The sequence below is a fragment of the Myotis yumanensis genome, unplaced genomic scaffold, assembly GCF_028538775.1.
Source record: "Myotis yumanensis isolate MYYU_CA2020_CCGP unplaced genomic scaffold, mMyoYum1.0.hap1 SCAF_9, whole genome shotgun sequence".
Taxonomy (NCBI): Eukaryota; Metazoa; Chordata; class Mammalia; order Chiroptera; family Vespertilionidae; genus Myotis; species Myotis yumanensis.
Genome location: NW_027223760.1, coordinates 47,644,726 through 47,663,931, shown reverse-complemented (window position 1 = coordinate 47,663,931; position 19,206 = coordinate 47,644,726). Strand labels below are relative to the sequence as shown.

The 19,206-nt window shown below is 36.8% G+C and overlaps 1 protein-coding gene across 2 annotated transcripts in view; it reads right to left on the bottom strand.

Moving 5' to 3' along the window:
* The window catches only part of VPS50 (VPS50 subunit of EARP/GARPII complex), a 116,014-nt gene that overhangs the window by 18,970 nt on the left and 77,838 nt on the right, over positions 1–19,206 (bottom strand). For both annotated transcript variants that reach the window (XM_070424271.1, XM_070424270.1), the window contains exons 20-22: positions 18,425–18,531; positions 7,314–7,435; positions 1,961–2,041 (exon numbers count right to left, since the gene is read on the bottom strand). In XM_070424271.1, coding sequence (XP_070280372.1) covers positions 1,961–2,041; positions 7,314–7,435; positions 18,425–18,531 — 310 coding nt within the window. The remainder of the gene's footprint in view (positions 1–1,960; positions 2,042–7,313; positions 7,436–18,424; positions 18,532–19,206) is intronic.

The following is a 19,206-nucleotide window of genomic DNA, read 5'->3' as shown; positions in this document are numbered from 1 at the left end:
AAAGGTGTCTTTAAGAGACAAGATGCCAAAGGGAAAAACAGGCATATTTACTTATTGGGAAGAGAGGTGTAGTTGGTTTTTAAAAACACATTTCTAAATCTGACTACCAGTTCAGGAGAAAATTTATCCAATGAACATAGAACTAGTCAGACAGATTCTACAGATACACTGTTATCAGCAGATGGGTGGCAGCTGGTCTCAAAGAAACCCTAATGCGGTCCCATGGTTTACATGGCCATGCTATTTCGTTATACACTGGATGGTGAAATTGGAAGTATTAAATGCATGCCTTAAGGTTCAAAGCTGGAACTGTGCTTTGACCATCAGAAGTTAGTCACTAGTGGAGATGACAGAAAAACATCAGAGTGAATGACTCTAATGGTAAATTACAGCCCATCAATCTTGAGGCACTTAGGAAGAAACAAGAAAAACTTCAGCAACAGACTAAGATCCAATGGTAAAGGTTATACTAAGTATCAAACAAGGAGAAGCAAAATCAAAACATAGATAAAGGCTAATGGGGTTGAAAGCCAATGGACTTTGAGAGAGAGAGAGAGAGAAAGAGAGAGAGAGAGAGAGAGAGAGAGAGAGAAAAGATGGCTGGTGTGCTTTGACTCTGAAAATGAAGATCAGGATTAAACGGATAAGGCCAAGAAAACAAGCCAGGAGACACGAAACTCACAAATTTGGAGTTTATTCATTTACTTTACAAACATTTACTGAAGAAATGCCATGTGCCAAAGTGCTATGAAAAAAATACATATATTTTCCATATGTACATATTTACAAATATGCGCAAGGCAAAAAGATATCCAAATGGTAAGGAAGATGGTGAAACGGATACAGGTTATTTCCTGCGCTCACCTGAGATAATGGTACATGCCTCTCGCTTTATTCATCTCTCTGCTCAAAGATCACCACCCTGTCACCCTGCTTCATTTTCTTCTTAGCACTTACAAGTATCTAACACTATATTATGTATTTGTTTATCTGTCTCTCTGCCCCAATAAAATATAAGTTCCAAGAAGACAGGAATTACCTCTTTTGCACAAACTGATGAATGCCCAGCACTACAAGAATGCCTGGCATATAATAATTATTTCAATAAGTGTTCCTTAAAAGACCGAATGATTACATTGTTTTATAAAAACATCATAACGGAAGTATGCACATAATACAGAGCATATGAGAAAAGTGGGAAATGATTGCTTGTTTAGGTTGATGAAGGAACAAAGTAAGATTCGGGGACCCCTGGGGTTAATGTAAGTGCAGAGAAACATAGTGAACAGCAAAAATCTCTGGCTCCAGTAACCAACCATAAGCAAAAGATGTTCTTCTTTTAGATGCTTATGCTAGCTTGAACACTACAGAGCATCAGCCCTGTGTGGTGATCTAACCTATCTTCTTAAAACATGCATTTCATCATGTGACATAGTCAAGAACCCAGACTTCCCACTGCCAGCCAGTTAGCGCACACTTGAATCTCAAGGCCATTTAGAAAGCGGTCCTGAAACACTGCAACGCCACGCTCGGCAGATACCAGTGCCCACCACAAAGACCTGCCAAACTCTGGACTTGCTCCCACCTCAAAGCCCTTGCTCAGACTCTGAACCTTAATCTGAATGCCCTTCTTCTTTTTCCCACGCAGCCCATACCTGTTCATCAAAGTCTAGCACAGGTCCCACTTCCTCCTTCAGACATCCTGACATGACATATGCACATGCACCTTTCCTCTCTTTGAACTTGTAGTGGAAGAATAGCCAACGTCATTTTCGTCTATGTGTACGAGTTTTCACTCTCCAATCAGACGATAGGAACCCTCCACTTGACTTCCTCTGAGTACTCAAGGTAAGTCTTGGGCACTCATTATACACATAGACATACATTTATATGCAGTGGATTAGATGGCTAATTTCTATTTTCTATAATCCCAAAGAATTGATTCCAAATGATCACTTACCATATCAATGAGGCTCTCTTGTATTCTGTTTAAAGTTGTTCTTAGTCTGCTACTACTAAGGCCTAGTCCTGTTGATTCCAACTGGAAAAGAAGAGGAAAGATATGTTAAATAGGTGTGGACATAATCTAGCAAATGTCATAACTTCAAATTAACCAAAGTGAAGCATCTGATGAGTTTTCACTCACTCAGCCTTTCCCAGCGGTTCTCAACCTGTGGGTCGAGACCCCTTTGGCAGTCAAACGACCCTTTCACAGGGGTCGCGTAAGACCATCCTGCATATCAGATACTTACATTACGATTCATAACAGTAGCAACATTACAGTTATGAAGTAGCAACGAAAATAATGTTATGGTTGGGTCACAACATGAGGAACTGTATTTAAAGGGCCAGAAGGTTGAGAACCGCTGCTTTAGAGGGTTTCCAAACTCCATTTAAAAATCCCAAAACATCAAGCAAAGAACTCAGACCTTAGCCCTTAGGAATAAGAAACTGTTTATACATGTGCATTTACTTACAGGTCACAATAGCATCTATCAATCTAATAAGTTTATCAGGATAGAGTTTACCAGAATTTATTTCCAAAAAGTTACTATTTTTAGTTTAAAATCTTTATATTTTAAACACTTAAAGACAGTATACTGTGCTGTATTTCTGAAGAAGCATACTAGTGTAGTGTTGCTAATTTATTTTTAACACAAATTAGAAACAGCCTAAATCTTCATTCAAAAATTAATGAAATTTTCGTTATGCTCAGTAAACATTTCACAGTATAGAATTCTCTTCACTACAACAAACCCAAAGCATTTATAAAAATCTTCACACAAGAACATAAATGAGAAGTGAGACTTGACTGTTAAGAAGTGAAAAGTTGGCTCCTTGAGTGTTGATTTGATTGAATATAAATTTAAAGGTGATCATAGATACATATAGATATATGGAAAAATGTTAAGATATTCTATATGAGACAAAAACTTAAAATGTTATTAATAGTAATCTATAAAATACATTGTCTCAGTAATTGATTCATAAAAATTATATGTGTGTGTGTGTGTGTGTGTGTTGCCCTAGCTGGTTTGCCTCAGTGGATAGAGCATCGACCTGGGCACCACAGGGTCCTAGGTTCGATTATGGTCAAGGGCACGTACCTTGGTTGCAGGCTTCTCCCTGGCCTGGGCCCTGGTCAGGGCTCATATAGGAGGCAACCAATAGATATTTCTCTCACATTGATGTTTCTCTCTGTCTTTCCCTCTCTCTTCCACTCTTCCTTAAATCAATGGAAAAGTATCCTCAAGTGAGGATTAACCAAAAAACAATTAAAAATATATATGTGTGTGTGTGTGTGTGTGTGTGTATGAGTACACAAGCATACACACACATTATTGTTCCTCACATCTTCCTGAGATACAAGAATGAAAAATTACTTACACAAGATATGTTAGAAAGCTTCTAGCCAAAATAGTTGTATAATGGCATGGTGTAGTAAAACATGAACTAATTTTATATGGTAACTTTACAATACTTTATTTTTGCTAGGTATAACTTTAATTCATTTTCTTCTTTTTTCATTAGGTATTATATATAGTTAAATTCATCCATTTTTAGTAAAATTTGGTAATTTTATACAGCTTTGTAACCAGCACAATCAAGATATAGAAGTTCCCTCACCTTTAAAAATGTCCTCAAACCTTCTGCACTTCATCACCTCCCTTATCCTTTTACCCTTACTTAACCCCTGATCTGCTTTCTGTCTTTGTAGTTTTGCCTTTTCTGAAATTCCATATAAATGGAATAATTCAGCATGTAGTCTTATGTTTAGCATGCTTTTGAGATTCATCCATGTTGCAAGACTATTAGTATTTATTGCTCTTTTACTGCTTAATAGTATTATACAATATGGACACATCTTCCTCACATCTGTTTACTTATTCACCAGTCAATGAATATTTGGGTGCCAGTTTGGTCTACTTGAATAATACCACCTGAATATTCATGTCTTGCTTTTGTGTAGACATACACTTTCAGTTCCTTTCATTTCTGGTTAATATGACATATATTTAACTATACAAGGTACTGCCATACTGTTTTCCAAAGTGGCTGTACCATTTTGTATTTTCACAAGCAATGTATACAAATTCCAGATGCTCCATGTGATGGATGGACTGTTTGTTGTTCCCCTCCACTCCCAACTCAAATATTCAAGCTCTAACCCCCAATGCAATGCTACTTGGAGATGGGGCCTTTGGGAGATAATTAGGTTCAGGTGAGGTGATGAGAGTGGGGCTCCCATGCTGGGATTAGTACCATCATGAGAAGAGACACCAAAGAGCTTGGTCTCTTTCCACAGGAACACAGAGAAAAGGCCATATGAGAATACAGCTAGGGGGCTGAAATTCTAACATTGTTTTCTGGAGTTCATAATAAATGTATTACATACAACAACTATAATAGAGTATTAAGGGATATGGACTTATAAGAAGGCAAGTTTACATATATTGTGTAAAGCAGTGCATTTTAAACAGTAAATGGTCTGTGAAATGTTAACAATGTATATTATAATCCATAGGACAACAATGAAAAATAATACAAAGAACTTTAACTGTTTTGCCAACAGGAAAATTAAAGTATAACTTAAAAAATTATATAATCAGAAAAGGCAGGAAAGGAGGAATCAAAAAACTAAAAAGAGGTGTGAAAATCGCCAGCTATCATTAAGTTTTTTCATTTTCTCTTTGAAATTTTTTTATTAATTGATGAGAGAGAGGGAGAGAGATTTTTGTGGTTCCAGTTATTTATTCATTCATTGGTTGATTCTTGTATGTGCCCTGACCCTCCAACAGATGACTGAGCTGCCCAGACTGGGCCTTTCCTTTTCTCTCGAATTCTGTCAATTATTGCTTCATCTATTTGAACCTCTGTTCTTAGGCACATTTATTATACACACTTATTATCATTGTGTCTTCCAGTTGAACAGTTGAACTGACCCTTAGATCATTATGAATCCCTCTATCTGTGGTAATAAATTTTGTTTTCAAATTTATTTTATCTGATCATTACTGTTTACATGGCATATCCTTATAATTCACATGCTTTCAACCTAGGTGTGTTTTTTGTTAGAAAGTATGGGCTTTGTTTTTAATCCATTCTGACCATCTCTGCCTTTAGAGTGTTTAGTCCATTAACACTTAATGTGAATATTGGTTGGGATGTAAACACATACACCACACACCTCTTTTTAGTTTTTTGATTCCTCCTTTCCTGCCTTTTCTGATTATATAATTTTTTAAGTTATACTTTAATTTTCCTGTTGGCAAAACAGTTAAAGTTCTTTGTATTATTTTTCATTGTTGTCCTATGGATTATAATATACATTGTTAACATTTCACAGACCATTTACTGTTTACAATGCACTGCTTTACATAATATATGTAAACCTTGCCTTCTTATAAGTCCATATCCTTTAATATTCTATTATAGTTGTTATATGTTCATTTATTATGAACTCCAGAAAACAATGTTAGAATTTTAGTTTAAACAGCTATATGGTTTATAAAGAAGTTAAAGGGAAAAATAAAAAATATTTTTTAAAAATATATTTTATTGATTTTACAGAGAGGAAGGGAGAGGGATAGAAACATCGATGAGAGAGAAACATCGATCAGCTGCCTCCTGCACACCCCCTACTGAGGATGTGCCGGCAACTAAGGTACATGCCCTTGACTGGAATCGAACCTGGGACCCTTCAGTCTGCAGGCTGGTGCTCTATCCACTGAGCCAAACTGGTTAGGGCTAAAAAATATTTTTTTATATTTCCCCAAGTAGTTTCCATTACCAATGCTCTTCATTCTTTTCTGAGGACCCACGTTTTCATGTTGTATCATTTTCCTTCGACCTGAAAAACTTCCTTCATCATTTCTAGTATTACATGTCTAGAAAACCACATCTAAGAGCATTTCGTTCCCCAAAGTTTCCATTTTAATGCATATGATAAAGGATCTAGAACTTTTCTATCTGATATGACAGTCACTAGCCACGTGTGGCTATCTATAATAATAAAAGCATAATATGCTGATTAGACCTGACGACCTTCCAGACAAAGTTGCGGCTGCAAGGGCCGAGCCCCTTGCACGAATTTCGTGCACTGGGCCTCTAGTTTATATATAAAGATAAAGTAGGGAAAATTAAAAACAACTTAAATTTCAGCTCCTCAGTCACACTAACCACATTTCAGGTACTCAATAGCCACATGTGGTTAGTGGCTACCATATTAGGCAGTGCAAATACAGAACATTCCATTAGGGCAACATTTCTCTTGGCCAGCACTACTGTAGAGGCACAGCCCAGGTGACAGAGGGAGGCTCATCAAAAAGACAGAATGATTCTGACAATTAGCTAAAATTCTAGAATATCTTTTTTTCTTTAATATTTATATACTGAGTTTCCAAAATCACAGTGAGGAAATAGTACATATTTTATAGTAACATAAATTCTTCATCAACACTTTGTCTCTGATTATATTAGAATTCCTTCTAAGGAACATTTTGGAGAATTAAGATCACAGGAAATTCAGATGCCATATTAAAAGATTATATCATTTATATATTTATAATCACAGCAAAGATATGAACATTTATACGATGACTGTAGTTATCCATTAAAATTCACATTTTAAAAAGGTACAAAATAAAGTCTATTAAAAATATCATATGTTTATAGAACCAAACAGTATGCGTTTGCACAGAAAACTATCAAACATCTAGGTGAACCACATAATAATTACCAAATATCAGGTCGATTACCTGCCAAATACTGTGTTGTTCTCCATAGGAGTAGAAAAAGACAAACTCAATAAGAGCTTTGAAAACACAAAATGGAGGAGCAGAAACATTAGTTCTGTGGCAGGCAGATGGTTTAGTTCAAAAATTTTCAATTATTTTAATAAATATTTTCCATTATCTTCTGAATGTAGTAGTGCCTGCTAAGGCTGTTAGCCAATATTTAAAACATCTCATTTACTATGTGGTAATTATGCACTGGGCTAGATCTGAACCAGGCAACCTGCACATCTTTCATTGCCAAAATACGTCGAGGTTAGAAACAGATGCTGTATTTTTTCTGCCAAAAATCTGAATAACATACAATATGTTTATCATATCAAAGCTTAAAATTAACATATAAATAAGGCAATTAGGCAGGCAGAAAGCTGATATCAATAATTTTGTTGGGTTTTTGATGAATAATTTTCAAAATAATGCTATTTGTGTATTTTATACAGAGGGCATGAACTGAACTTTACATTTGAAAAATAAATAGATTTTAAAACAAGCAGACTTTCTCCTCAAAGGTTGACTTACTGAATCATTCCGACCAAAGAAGGTATATACTGCATATAAGTAATAATCAAATAGCTGAGACATGAAATGGATGACATCAAAGGCAATTGGCTTGAGAATGTTCATCATCTGCATATATTTACCTGAAAATAAAAAGTAGATCAAAATTAAAATTGGTTATTTGTAATTATAAAGTGACAATAAAATTATTTACTAAAATATTTTTTAAAATAAAATATTATATTCCACACTAGCCACATTTCAATTATTCAACAGTCATTTGTGGCTAGTGGCTACTATATTGGGCAGCAAGATACAAAACAGTCATATCATCTTGGAAAGTGCTATTGGACAGCACTGATATAAATAATACCTACAAAGATGTTTTACATCATCATTTTTACTGTCTGTCAAATATTCATGGGAATTCTATACTGTTTACAAATAACACTGTGCAAACACACAACACAGTTCCTCATTTCTTAGAGATTCCACTTGAAATAATTGCTTCAAAAATGTTTAGGTATAATAAAACAGAAGACAATGTATTTGAGAAAAAGTGGTGTTTTTTGTTTTTGTTTTTTTAATAAGGAAAAGTAAAAAGGAAAAAGGCAAGAAGGAAAAGGGAACATGGAAGGCACTTCCCATTCCCCTAAACCGTAGGCCTGTGAAATCTTATGTCAAAGGCCAGGAATATTTCTTTATCACTACATCACTCAAGAGCTGGGTACTCTCAAAATGCCAAGAACATATATTCCTCATTCCTTCCTTTGGGAGATGCCAGGATTCCATTCTCCTTCCTTTCAACATATGATAGAGTTATGGGGAAAAAAAAAAAGTAAAAACCCAAATGTATGCATCTATAAACTTGTTAATGTATTTGAAGGGTGCATGGGAGAGGGGCTGAATCAAATAACAAATAATAACAAGTCCCTACTGTTTCTTTTTTATGGAAAATAATAGGGAAAGAAGCATATCTATTAAGAATGTTCTTCTACAGAAGATGTTAAAACAGGCCATTTGCTTCCTTTCCAAATGAGTAAATAATTCAAGTGCTGGCTCCACTTTATGTCACTGCTGTAAATTTTAATTGGTACTATTGAAGATGCCATGACTCAAGAGAAAACATATTAATGGCAATAGAAAAGAATGACAAATTCACTCTAATAGAAATGTCTACTATCAAAACCATGTCTTTATTACCAAGAGCTCAGTACATCTGTCATAATTTACATGAGATGATAAATAATAGTCAGATGGTCAGAAAGAGAAACACACACCACACACACATCGAAAAGTAAAAACCATTCAACTGAGATTTCATTCTTCCTCCTACTTGTAAGTCTTTTGTTTCAGAATCATATTTGCAATTATGTCACAGACATTCTTTTATTAATCACAATTGAAAAATATTTGAAGTATATGCTCCTATGGATCACTATACAGATATTTCATTGACTACAATCATGCAGTTTATTAAACTGTAACTATTTACACATAAAATAATAAGACACTGTGAAGAAAAATAAAAGGAAAAATGTTATATTACATGACTTTAACCCGTAAAAGCAAAAGAGAGATGAATAGGTAGAATGAGGAAGAATGCCAATATCTGGGTTGGGACATATCCAGAATACAAAGCTTCTTTCCATTCCTAATAATAAGATTAAGCATTGTTAACATAATTAATCTTAAGGAAGAATATAAAAATAATTATTAATAGGTAAAACATTTAAATGTGCATTCAGAAGGAAAGAAAACTAGATGTTCCCCACTACTCTGAAAAAAAACAAATTTACACAACTATATTCATTCATTCATTCAATCAATTAATTCATATAACCAACACTTTTGAAGGCTTACTATGTACTCTGGCCTTGTGTTAAGACCTAAGGAATTAGAGTCCCTGCTCTCACACCTTAAATGATCATACATGGATGGCAGCCACCGATAAGCAGGTGACCAGTGTATTAAAACGTATGAGAGTGAGGACTCTGTCTTTCCAGTTCAAGAGAGCAGAGTAGTGTTTGGAGGCCTGCGGAAGCTTATATACCTCCTCACTACTGAATTTAAAGAGAACTTTACCATGAAGTAAGCCTATGTCTACGACGAGATGAGAGTGAGGAGGTAAAGGTGGGTAGGTATGATTATCAGAAAATGAGAAATCTCAAAAAGTTTTTAGACCAGGGTTTGGCAAACCTTTCCTTTAGAGACCACAGAGGAGAAAGGTCAGGCTCTGTATGCCAGGTCTCTTTGGTAACTACTCTGCTCTGCTGCTCTCTTTTCAACTACCCCACTCTGCCTTCCTGGCACAAAAGCAGCTATAGGCAAAATGCAACAAGGGAGCAGGGTGCATTCCAATAAAACTGTATTTACAAAAATAGGCAGCCAGACGATTTGGCCTGTAGGTTCGTTTCCCAACTGCTACACTAGATGACAGACAGTAAGTGGGGGCAGATTGATGGAAAAAAAACGCAAAGACATTAGTAAAACATAAGAGGACCACAAAGGGAGATATTAGCTAGGATGGTCACTACTTGGAATCAGCAGGTACAGCAAGAGAACAGGAGAGAGAAATGGGGCTGAAAAATGACAGGTTAACTGAAGGTCCACATATGGGACAAACTTACCTCTCATCCCCCTTTTCTGGACAATTACAATTAGAAGAAAGATAAACAGAAAGAGACCAAAAAAGTGCCTCCATTCTGGTGACAAGGAGTGATGGGGTGGAGACTGCTACTTTTCATTACAAACTCTTCTTTATTATTTAATGTGTTACCATGAGAGGTACTGCCTTGATAAATATCTAAAAGCATGGCTCTGATGTTAGCCTTCCCTCTTTAAAAATGTGGTTCAGATGCACGCTGCCCTCCCTTTCTTCCTTTCTAATGTCCCTTATGGGCCGCAGTGAGAGGGGTGGACACAGCAAGCTTTGGGAGCACTGAAGAAGGCTCTCTATTATATAGCCCAAATGACCAAGAAAGCCATCTCTTTCCAAATCATCAGCTGCAAGAAGTTCCTATTCCTGCCTCCAACATTATAATCTCTTTGAACTTTGTCTGGGATCAGAATTCATGTTCCTTTGGTCCCCCCGCTCCAGGCCCCCCACCGGCTGTGAAGCATGAAAGTTAAGAGCTTGCTGGCTCTAGGATCAGACACCCTGGACTCTACCACTTAGCAGCTGTGTGACCTAAGGCAAGTTATTTATCTCTGGACCTCAATTGTTTGGTGTTTGGTGCATATAAATGAGGACTGTGAAGAATTCATGAGGAAATGCATGTGAAATATTTACACAGCATATAATAAGGGAGCAAGAAATGTAGCTATTGCTATTATTTTAAAATCCTATATAATAAAAGGCTAATATGCAAATCGACCGAACAGAGAACAACCAGTTGCTATGACACGCACTGACCACCAGGGGGCAGGCGCTCAATGCAGGAGCTACCCCCTGGTGGTCAGTGTGCTCCCACATGGGGAGCGCCGCTCAGCCAGAAGCCAGGTTCACAGCTGGCTGGCTGGCTGGCTGGCAAGTGCAGCGGCGGTGGCGGGAGCCTCTCCCGCCTCTGTGGCAGTGCTAAGGACCTCTCGGAGGATGTCCACCTGCTGGCTAAAGCCCACTCCCCGCTAAGCTGGCAGGCAGACATCCCCTGAGGGGTCCCAGACTGCAAGAGGGAGCAGACCGGGCTGAGGGACCCCCCCACCCCACCCACCCACAGTGCACAAACGTCGTGCACCGGGCCTCTAGTTATAATTATAATGAACACAATAAGGGATAAGTATATAGTGTTACTTGAAGGGAATCTAACCTAATCTGGGGAAGAGGAAAAGATTCCCTGTTTAAACTCTCTCATCCTAAATCTAGAACGTAAGTCCTGAATATGCATGGGGAGGATACACACAAAGGAACTGGCAAAGAACCCAACCAATAGCAGCACGGACAAGGACCACAACCAAGAGGAAGAATCGTGGGCCTGCCTTAACCAGTTCATCAGTTGGGGGGCACAGAGAGAGGAGTATGGTTACCACAAGAATGGTGACCTAGGGAAGTTCAGTGAGCCACAACTCCTATGCAGAGGAGGGCATACAAAGATAAGGAGAAGGCAATGGAAGTATGTGTGTATGTGTGTGTGTGTGGGGGGTGGGGGGGGGGGGTGGGGCCGGGGGGCAGGGAGATGATTTATCCCACCCACAGTGGACTATGACAAGAGAGGAGGAAAAAGTGTTTCTCCAATATTCAAGATTTTTAAAATTAAGGTTTGTCACTCCAACATATATTGGGCACCTACAAAAATGAAAAGCACTTGGCTGGGAGCTCTATACACTGCAAAGATTCCCCAAACTCTCTTCATCTGTAAGAGCTGACAATCTGATGGGGCAAGAGCAAGAACAGACTCTGAATTGGAAAGATGTTTGTTATTCTTACTGCAGTGCACTAAGTTGAAAGGTCAGCAATAGAGATAAACAGCACATAAAGGCCAACTTAAATGCTATAAATGAGGCACAAAGGAACGGAAGGAAAAGCTAGTGCAGCTCAAGCAATTTAGAAAAAGTGTATTGACCAATGAAGTGAAGATCAGAGTAAAAAATTAACAGGTCTGTTAGCTAAGTTCCTGGCTACCAGTTTTTATTCTGTTATTTGAATATTATATCTTAGCCCTCACTCCACCCCCCAAATTTCCAGTATCATTTTCTTATAACATGTACTGAGGGATGACACTTCTTGGATCATCCTTTCAAAATACCATGTTGTATATAAAGCTATCAACACAGAAAGTGTTTTGAAACTGTTTAAAAATATGAATTCATATACATAATATAAATATTTTTAGAGAAACAAATATTGGAATGTAGTCTAAATTAAGCAATGATAACATTTTCCTTAAACCTCACAGGTAAAAATATTACGTTTTTTGAAAAACAACTTTCAATTCAATCATAAAACAAGATTTTAAAGTTTTAAAACAAACAAAAAATATATTGTGGTACCTCTATATAAGATTGTCTTAGGAGTTAATTGACCCTATAACTTGATCCCTAGTATTTGAAATAAGTATTTTGAAAACAATTGATACAATTACTTACATTCATAAAAAACCAAACTACCACTTAAACTGACTGTTACTAGTATACAATAAAAAACTTCTCTGTTATTTTATTAAATATATTCTATTGATTTTTTACAGAGAGGAAGGGAGAGAGATAGAGAGTTAGAAACATCCATGAGAGAGAAACATCGATTAGCTGCCTCCTGCACACCTCCTACTGGGGATGTGCCCGCAACCAAGGTACATGCCCTTGACCGGAATCGAACCTGGGACCTTTCAGTCCACAGGTCGACGCTCTATCCACTGAGCCAAACTGATTAGGGCTTCCCTGTTATTTAAACACACACTGTTTACATTTCAAATGGGACAACACAGAAAGGAACCAATGGTTCTCAAAGTCTGGTCCTTATATCAACAGCACTAACATCACCTAGAAACTTGTTAAAAATTCACATTCTCAGGTTATATCCAAGACCTACCCGATCAGATATTCTAGGGTGAAGTCCAACAACCTGTGGTAACAAGCCTTCCAGGGGGATTTTGACTCTAAGATTTAAGAGTCACTGGCTTAGATCATCATCATAAAAAAAAAAAAAAAAAACCAAAAAAAAAAAACAAGCAGTCTTCTTGATAGGCTTTTATCTCTTGGTTTTCAAGATCTCCTCTTTACTTCCTAATTTGTCTCCTGCCTCTACCATGCATTCCCAACCTCCTTCATGGGCTTCTGCCGATGAGTTTATCCCCTACCAAGATAAACTGAGTTTAACTCAGTTTATACCAAACATGTATCCTGACCATGTTTATTCCCCTGATCTCCAAATCTATCTATCCATATGTATATAGACTATTTCTATTTAAATGTCCCACAAGTATCTCCTGATGACCAAAACCGAACATATCATCAGCTCCCAAACTTGGTCTCCCTCTCATCTTTCCTATTTTGTTGTGATAGGATAACTAGGCACACAAATATAAAATTTAAGAATGATCTGTCATCACAAATTCTCCAATCCTGTCCACTGTATTTCCAAAATCTCTCAAATCTGTCTCTACTGCTCCATTACAATGGCCATTGCTTTAAGCAGACTGAAGTCCTCAACATCTCTTGCCTGGGAGATTTCAACAGCTTCCCAACTAGCCTTTGACCTTCCCCAGGTTCTCCTTTATTTACACTGTGGCCAGAGTGATAAGGAAGAAGAAGGAAGAGGAAGAAAGAAGGAAGAAGGAAGGAGGAAAAAGGAAGAAGAAATAATCTGCTTGTGTTTCACCTGTTTAAAACCCTTAATAAGTTCATGTCCAGAGAACATTACATAAGCTTAATGGGACATTATAAAATGCAATCAGAAATCCAGTTCTTGTCCACCTTTCTTGCCACACCTCCCCTGCTTCTGTCCCCCACTTCCCACCATCTTCTCATATGCGGAAACTAACCTGTATTATGTGACTACACCATGTGCTGCACATGTTATTCTTTTCACTCTGTCTAGAATGCCTTTAACAGGCAATAGAATCTATTCATCTTTCAAAGCCAGGTGGTGCATGAGCTGTCCAGTGAGTCGGCCCTTTTATTTTGTATGTTATTTCCCATGTTGGGCTCTTTAACTACACAGAATATGTCCTGTGCATGACTATATTCCCAACAGCCAGCAGAGTGCCTGAAACAAAGTAGTAGCTCAAAAGAAAATCGATTGGACTGAAAATGAGTGAATCAATACACATGGCAGAAAAAGACTAATTTCCTTAATATAGACATTAAACCATAATAATATCCTTATTTAAAAATGGGCAATTAATATGAATAAGTAGTTCACAAAGAGAAATATCTTTTTAAGCATATTAAAAGATGATTAAACTCACTCAAATTAAATACATTTTGAATGAGATGTCATTTTTCCCATCAGACTGGCGAGCACCTGAAGTTGGATGACACACACTGCTGAGAGACTGAGAGAAGATACTCTCCTATACTGTTGGGTAAACTAACAGAACCTCTGCAGTAAGTTCTTTAGAAACTTCCTTGGTAAATTGAAAATATGCATCAAAACTGAAAATGTATAAACTCTATGATCTAGCATGAGGAAACATTTGTAGGAATTTGTCCTACAGCTGTATCTGAACAGACAAAGATATTTCAAGGATATTTTCTGTGATGAGCATTGTTTACAGCATCGAATGACTTGAAACAAATGTTAAAAAATAAAGGTCTTATCAACGGTACATCTATACAATAGGATCATAAAAAAAGAATGGGCTCTATGCATACTAAGACATGCAATATCTTAAGATATTTTAACTGTAACCTTAAGAGAGTTGAAGTTCAAAAAGCCAGATGAAGAACACTATATATAGCTGGGGTCCTCAAACTTTTTAAACAGGGGGCCAGTTCACTGTCCCTCAGACCATTGGAGGGCCAGACTATAGTTTAAAAAAAAAACTATGAACAAATTCCTATGCACACTGCACATATCTTATTTTGAAGTAAAAAAACAAAACGGGAACAAATACAATATTTGTATTTGCATGTGGCCCGCGGGCCGTAGTTTGAGGACCCCTGATATATAGTGTGGTCCAATTTTTGAAACAATAACAAAAGGAAAGGTGACTCGCATATTAAATAGACTTGTAAATGCATATTAATATTCTCCAAGGAAAACAGGAGAAACTGAGTAGTGTTCTCTGAGGAAGGAGACATGGGGGTCAGGGACTCTTTGTATCCTGAAGTATTTTCATTTTTAAATATTTTCATGCATTACCGTGAGAAAATAACTAAAACTAATGCCCCACCCAAAAGACTGTGCTAATGAAGGTGATGGATCTCTTCCCTCCTCTTTCTGTGTCCTCTCCACCATACACACACACTTCGGCCGCACTATGCCTCAAAATCCCGCAGATGGACACATTCTGGTTAAATCCTGGTGCGTGTGCTGGTGTGTATTTTTCCCAGCCGCTAAAGTAATCATTGTGTTGTAAGGTCTGTAGTTTTTACAAGCATGGATTTTGGCAACCTATCTCCTGCTGCTCAGTCCTATTGTCCCCGGTGCGTGAGAGCTGCCTCCAGGACACAGACCTTGAATACCACGGCTGTTTCAGAGATGCCAGATTCCCTAAAATTGCTCAGCTTCTGTCAGCAAGAAACTGTCAGGCTTTTGGAATTGTCCTCCGTACGTGGGAAACACTCCCTGAGCTTTTCTAACAGAATTAGGTACCACCTGGGGCTGGGAAGCCCCATTAACACTCTTTTGTTTAATCTCTCTTAATTATCTGCCAAATAAATACTCATTGAAAAGGACATTTTGAATATGCCTTTAATGTTCAAAATGTGTCTCCCAACTATAATTAGTTCTTTCATCTTCCCAGCACCAAAAATTAATCTATCTTATTTACACAACTGTACTTCTGACTTTGGAAAGAGATATTACCTTTGCCAGTTTATAATCTTTAAGCACCTTGTGCAATAACTACAGGGGGTCGAATAGTGCATTTACTAGTCAGAGACCCCTTAGTGAGTGGTTCCCTTAACATTCTGTTTTATGAATATGTACAAGCTGAGATAAAGACATCCCAGGGACAGAGAAAATGGCAGACATAAAAATCTACTAGGGAAATAATGGCAGCACCTAGTGGCAGCCCTAAATGGGAAGACATGAAAGTTAAATGACCATACAAGGCATTTTCTAATTGCAAAAGTTCTGGTGGTGGAGAGGGCGGGAATTGCAATGGTCAGATTCTCAGCTCACAAGTCAAGTTTTATTCAGGATTGCTCTGCTCTCCAGGGCTGATATATCAAAGGCCCAGAGGAACACAGTTTTTCTGTTTCTATAAATCCACTGTCAGAAAACAGTGTCCACTATGTTGATCAGCAATCCTTACATAAGATCTGGTCATTATTGCCTTCTAAATTTAATCCCCCCAGCACATTTCTATCATTACGTTATCCTTTTCTTAGATAACGAGAATAGCAGAATGTGCTCCTTCTTCATTCCCGTACACCTACCAAGAACTGAGGATCTGCGGTTGTTGTTTGCATTTCACTGAATGAAACGTGATTTCTCCCCTCCTCAATTTTGTTTTAGCCTTATATTTTATTTGACTGTACTGAATATGTCTTTTATAGTAAAAACAACATGACACCCCATAGTCATTTTAAACTAGATAAGTTAAAAATATATGAACAGCCACTTAAATGTATTTGATTATATTATTTCCCCCATAACATGGTTCAGCTCTTGCTCTTCTCTCCATGTTCAGACTGGTGTTATTCTCTCAGCCCACATCTCAGAACGAAGACACACAAGGAGCAGAACTAAGATATTTAGGGGCCAACTTAAACCTTCTGGTTGAAATCCACTGGTGTTAGGATGGTTAGTTACTTCAACATAACTAAGCAAAAGCTGCCTTCATTAAACTGCATCTCAAGCAGCGTGTTCAGACACTGAGAACTAGTGAGTCCAGGAGGCTCAGGAGGATGACAAGAATTTTGGATATCTGTATCAGCATGGACCATGTAAGGGAATTGAGCACATTGATCCTGAAGAATGGACTGGAGAGGAGGGTATAAAAAAAAAAGGAAAGAACAGTATAACTACCACCACACATGTGAAAAGTGACCACATGGAAAAGTAGGAGAAAAAATATAGACTTATTACTCTTTTTGCTTTTAGGGACAGAACTAAGAAAACAAAATTACAGAGAGAGATATTTTGGTTTTATCCTAAGGAAGAGATTTCGATGAATTAAACCAGTAGTAGAATGAGTAGTCTTGCAAAATGATAGGTTTCCAGTGACTGTGAGACATAAAACCAAGGCTAGATGGCCACTACATATTAGAGGCATTATAGAAAAAAATCCTTATTTTATGGGAATTCATAATAGACAACCTCTCAGAACCCATCCAATTCTGATTCCATATATTCTAGAGAGTAACTCATGACTCTATATTTGGTTAGCTCTCTTTGATAAAGAAGAAAAGCTAATTTCCCTGGCAATAATCATCCATAAAACAGCTTTTTAGAATCTGTCATTTTTCTTTGTCATGAAAATATATACCTTTTCTTTTCCTCTCAATTCATTATTACTTTTCCACTATTTTCCCTAAAGGAAGTGGGACTTCTAAAAACCATTCTGTCTACTTGATCCTACTCATTAATGAAATGTAGAAATTATCTTCAAGAACACAGACCATTTTAGCAGTGCTAAGTATAATCAAACTAGGCAATAGGAAGTTTTCAACTCCATAAAAAGAATACAATGAATTTTATAGAAAACCACTAAAATTCCTCACTAGTATAGATGACTTAATTTGAGAAGACATCTCTATAACTTATTTGTCAAATTGCAGACCAATTTGTGAAATCTGAAGGCTGAAATAGCATATAAAATGTTTAAATACTGACATTTAAAAAATTCACATCATCTTCAAAACCAAATATTTTAAATATAGCATTTCTTTATACACAATTACCAATAAAGGTCTTATCTATAATCAGGACTACACTTTCTATGGTGAAAATATTTAGCTTATAGAACACTGTGTCTGAAAATGCCAGAGAATCACATTTCACTCTGTCTATCTTACTGGAAGATGGTGAAAATCAATGGAACAATTAAGTAAAAAATATTGTATCAATGTAAAACTGGAACTATCATCCTCCTATATTACCTCTACCTCACATAGAGAATTTTTCATTACATTTCAATTAATTGAGGTATTTTAGAAAATGTGGAGACACAAATACTAAGTAGTTAACTGAAACAAGAAAAACTAACAATAATATTAATTTATACTATTTGGAACAATTAAGAAAACACTGACATATGATCATCATAAATCCTTCACTGCAGTGAACACGAAAATATGCATAGCCCATGGACACAGACAGTGTGGTGAAGGCCTGGGGTTGGGCAGGGACTGGGTGGAGAGGAACAGAGGGTGAAAATGGGAGACATCTGTAATACTGTCAACAATATAAAATAAATATGTAAACAATTAAAACTTTTAAAAAGGCAAGTAAAAATCATTTGGTAACAAAAGCAGACTAATGTAACTGCTATAATAATTTTCTTTAAAAAGGTGTAGCTACTTACCAACAAGTCTTATTACATTCAGTGTTGTATTTGTTAAGATGGGTGCATTTACTTTATTTAGACTGTAATCTGATTTCTTCCTGCTCTTGAGGGTTTCTCGAGAAACGCTTAATATAGAGAAACAAAAGAGTTGCAATTAGGGTTGTCAAGTGGTAAGTCAGTAAGTTATCCAGCTTAGGATCTATCCTTTATTCACTAACTAGTTATTGAAAATCTTACCATGTATCAGGTGGGAATAAACTAGTAGAGATTATTAACTTCCTCCTTACAGAACTTAAAGTCCAGAGGGGAAAATAAATTAGTAAGCAAAATAATAAAGTACTATAATGTACTTCTTTGATTCTAAGACATTAATTACCAACCACATAGAAGCTATGTCTCTTTAAAAAGCAGATGTTCTAGGGAAATTACACATCCAAATGTACCTAGCATCCTGATTTCAGATATGTAAATATGAAAAAAATACCCTCCTTACAATCTGAAGTAAGTATAAGATATGATGGTCGAGTCTGGGGTTGGAAGGTGGAGTCTAGATTTAAAATAGAAGTGATATGGCAAGTACAAAAAAAGGGGGGGATAACTTGTACTAAGGCAGGATGGCGAACCTTTTGAGCTCGGTGTGTCAGCATTTTGAAAAACCCTAACTTAACTCTGGTGCTGTGTCACATATAGAAATTTTTTGATATTTGCAACCATAGTAAAACAAAGATTTATATTTTTGATATTTATTTTATATATTTAAATGCCATTTATCAAAGAAAAATCAACCAAAAAAATGAGTT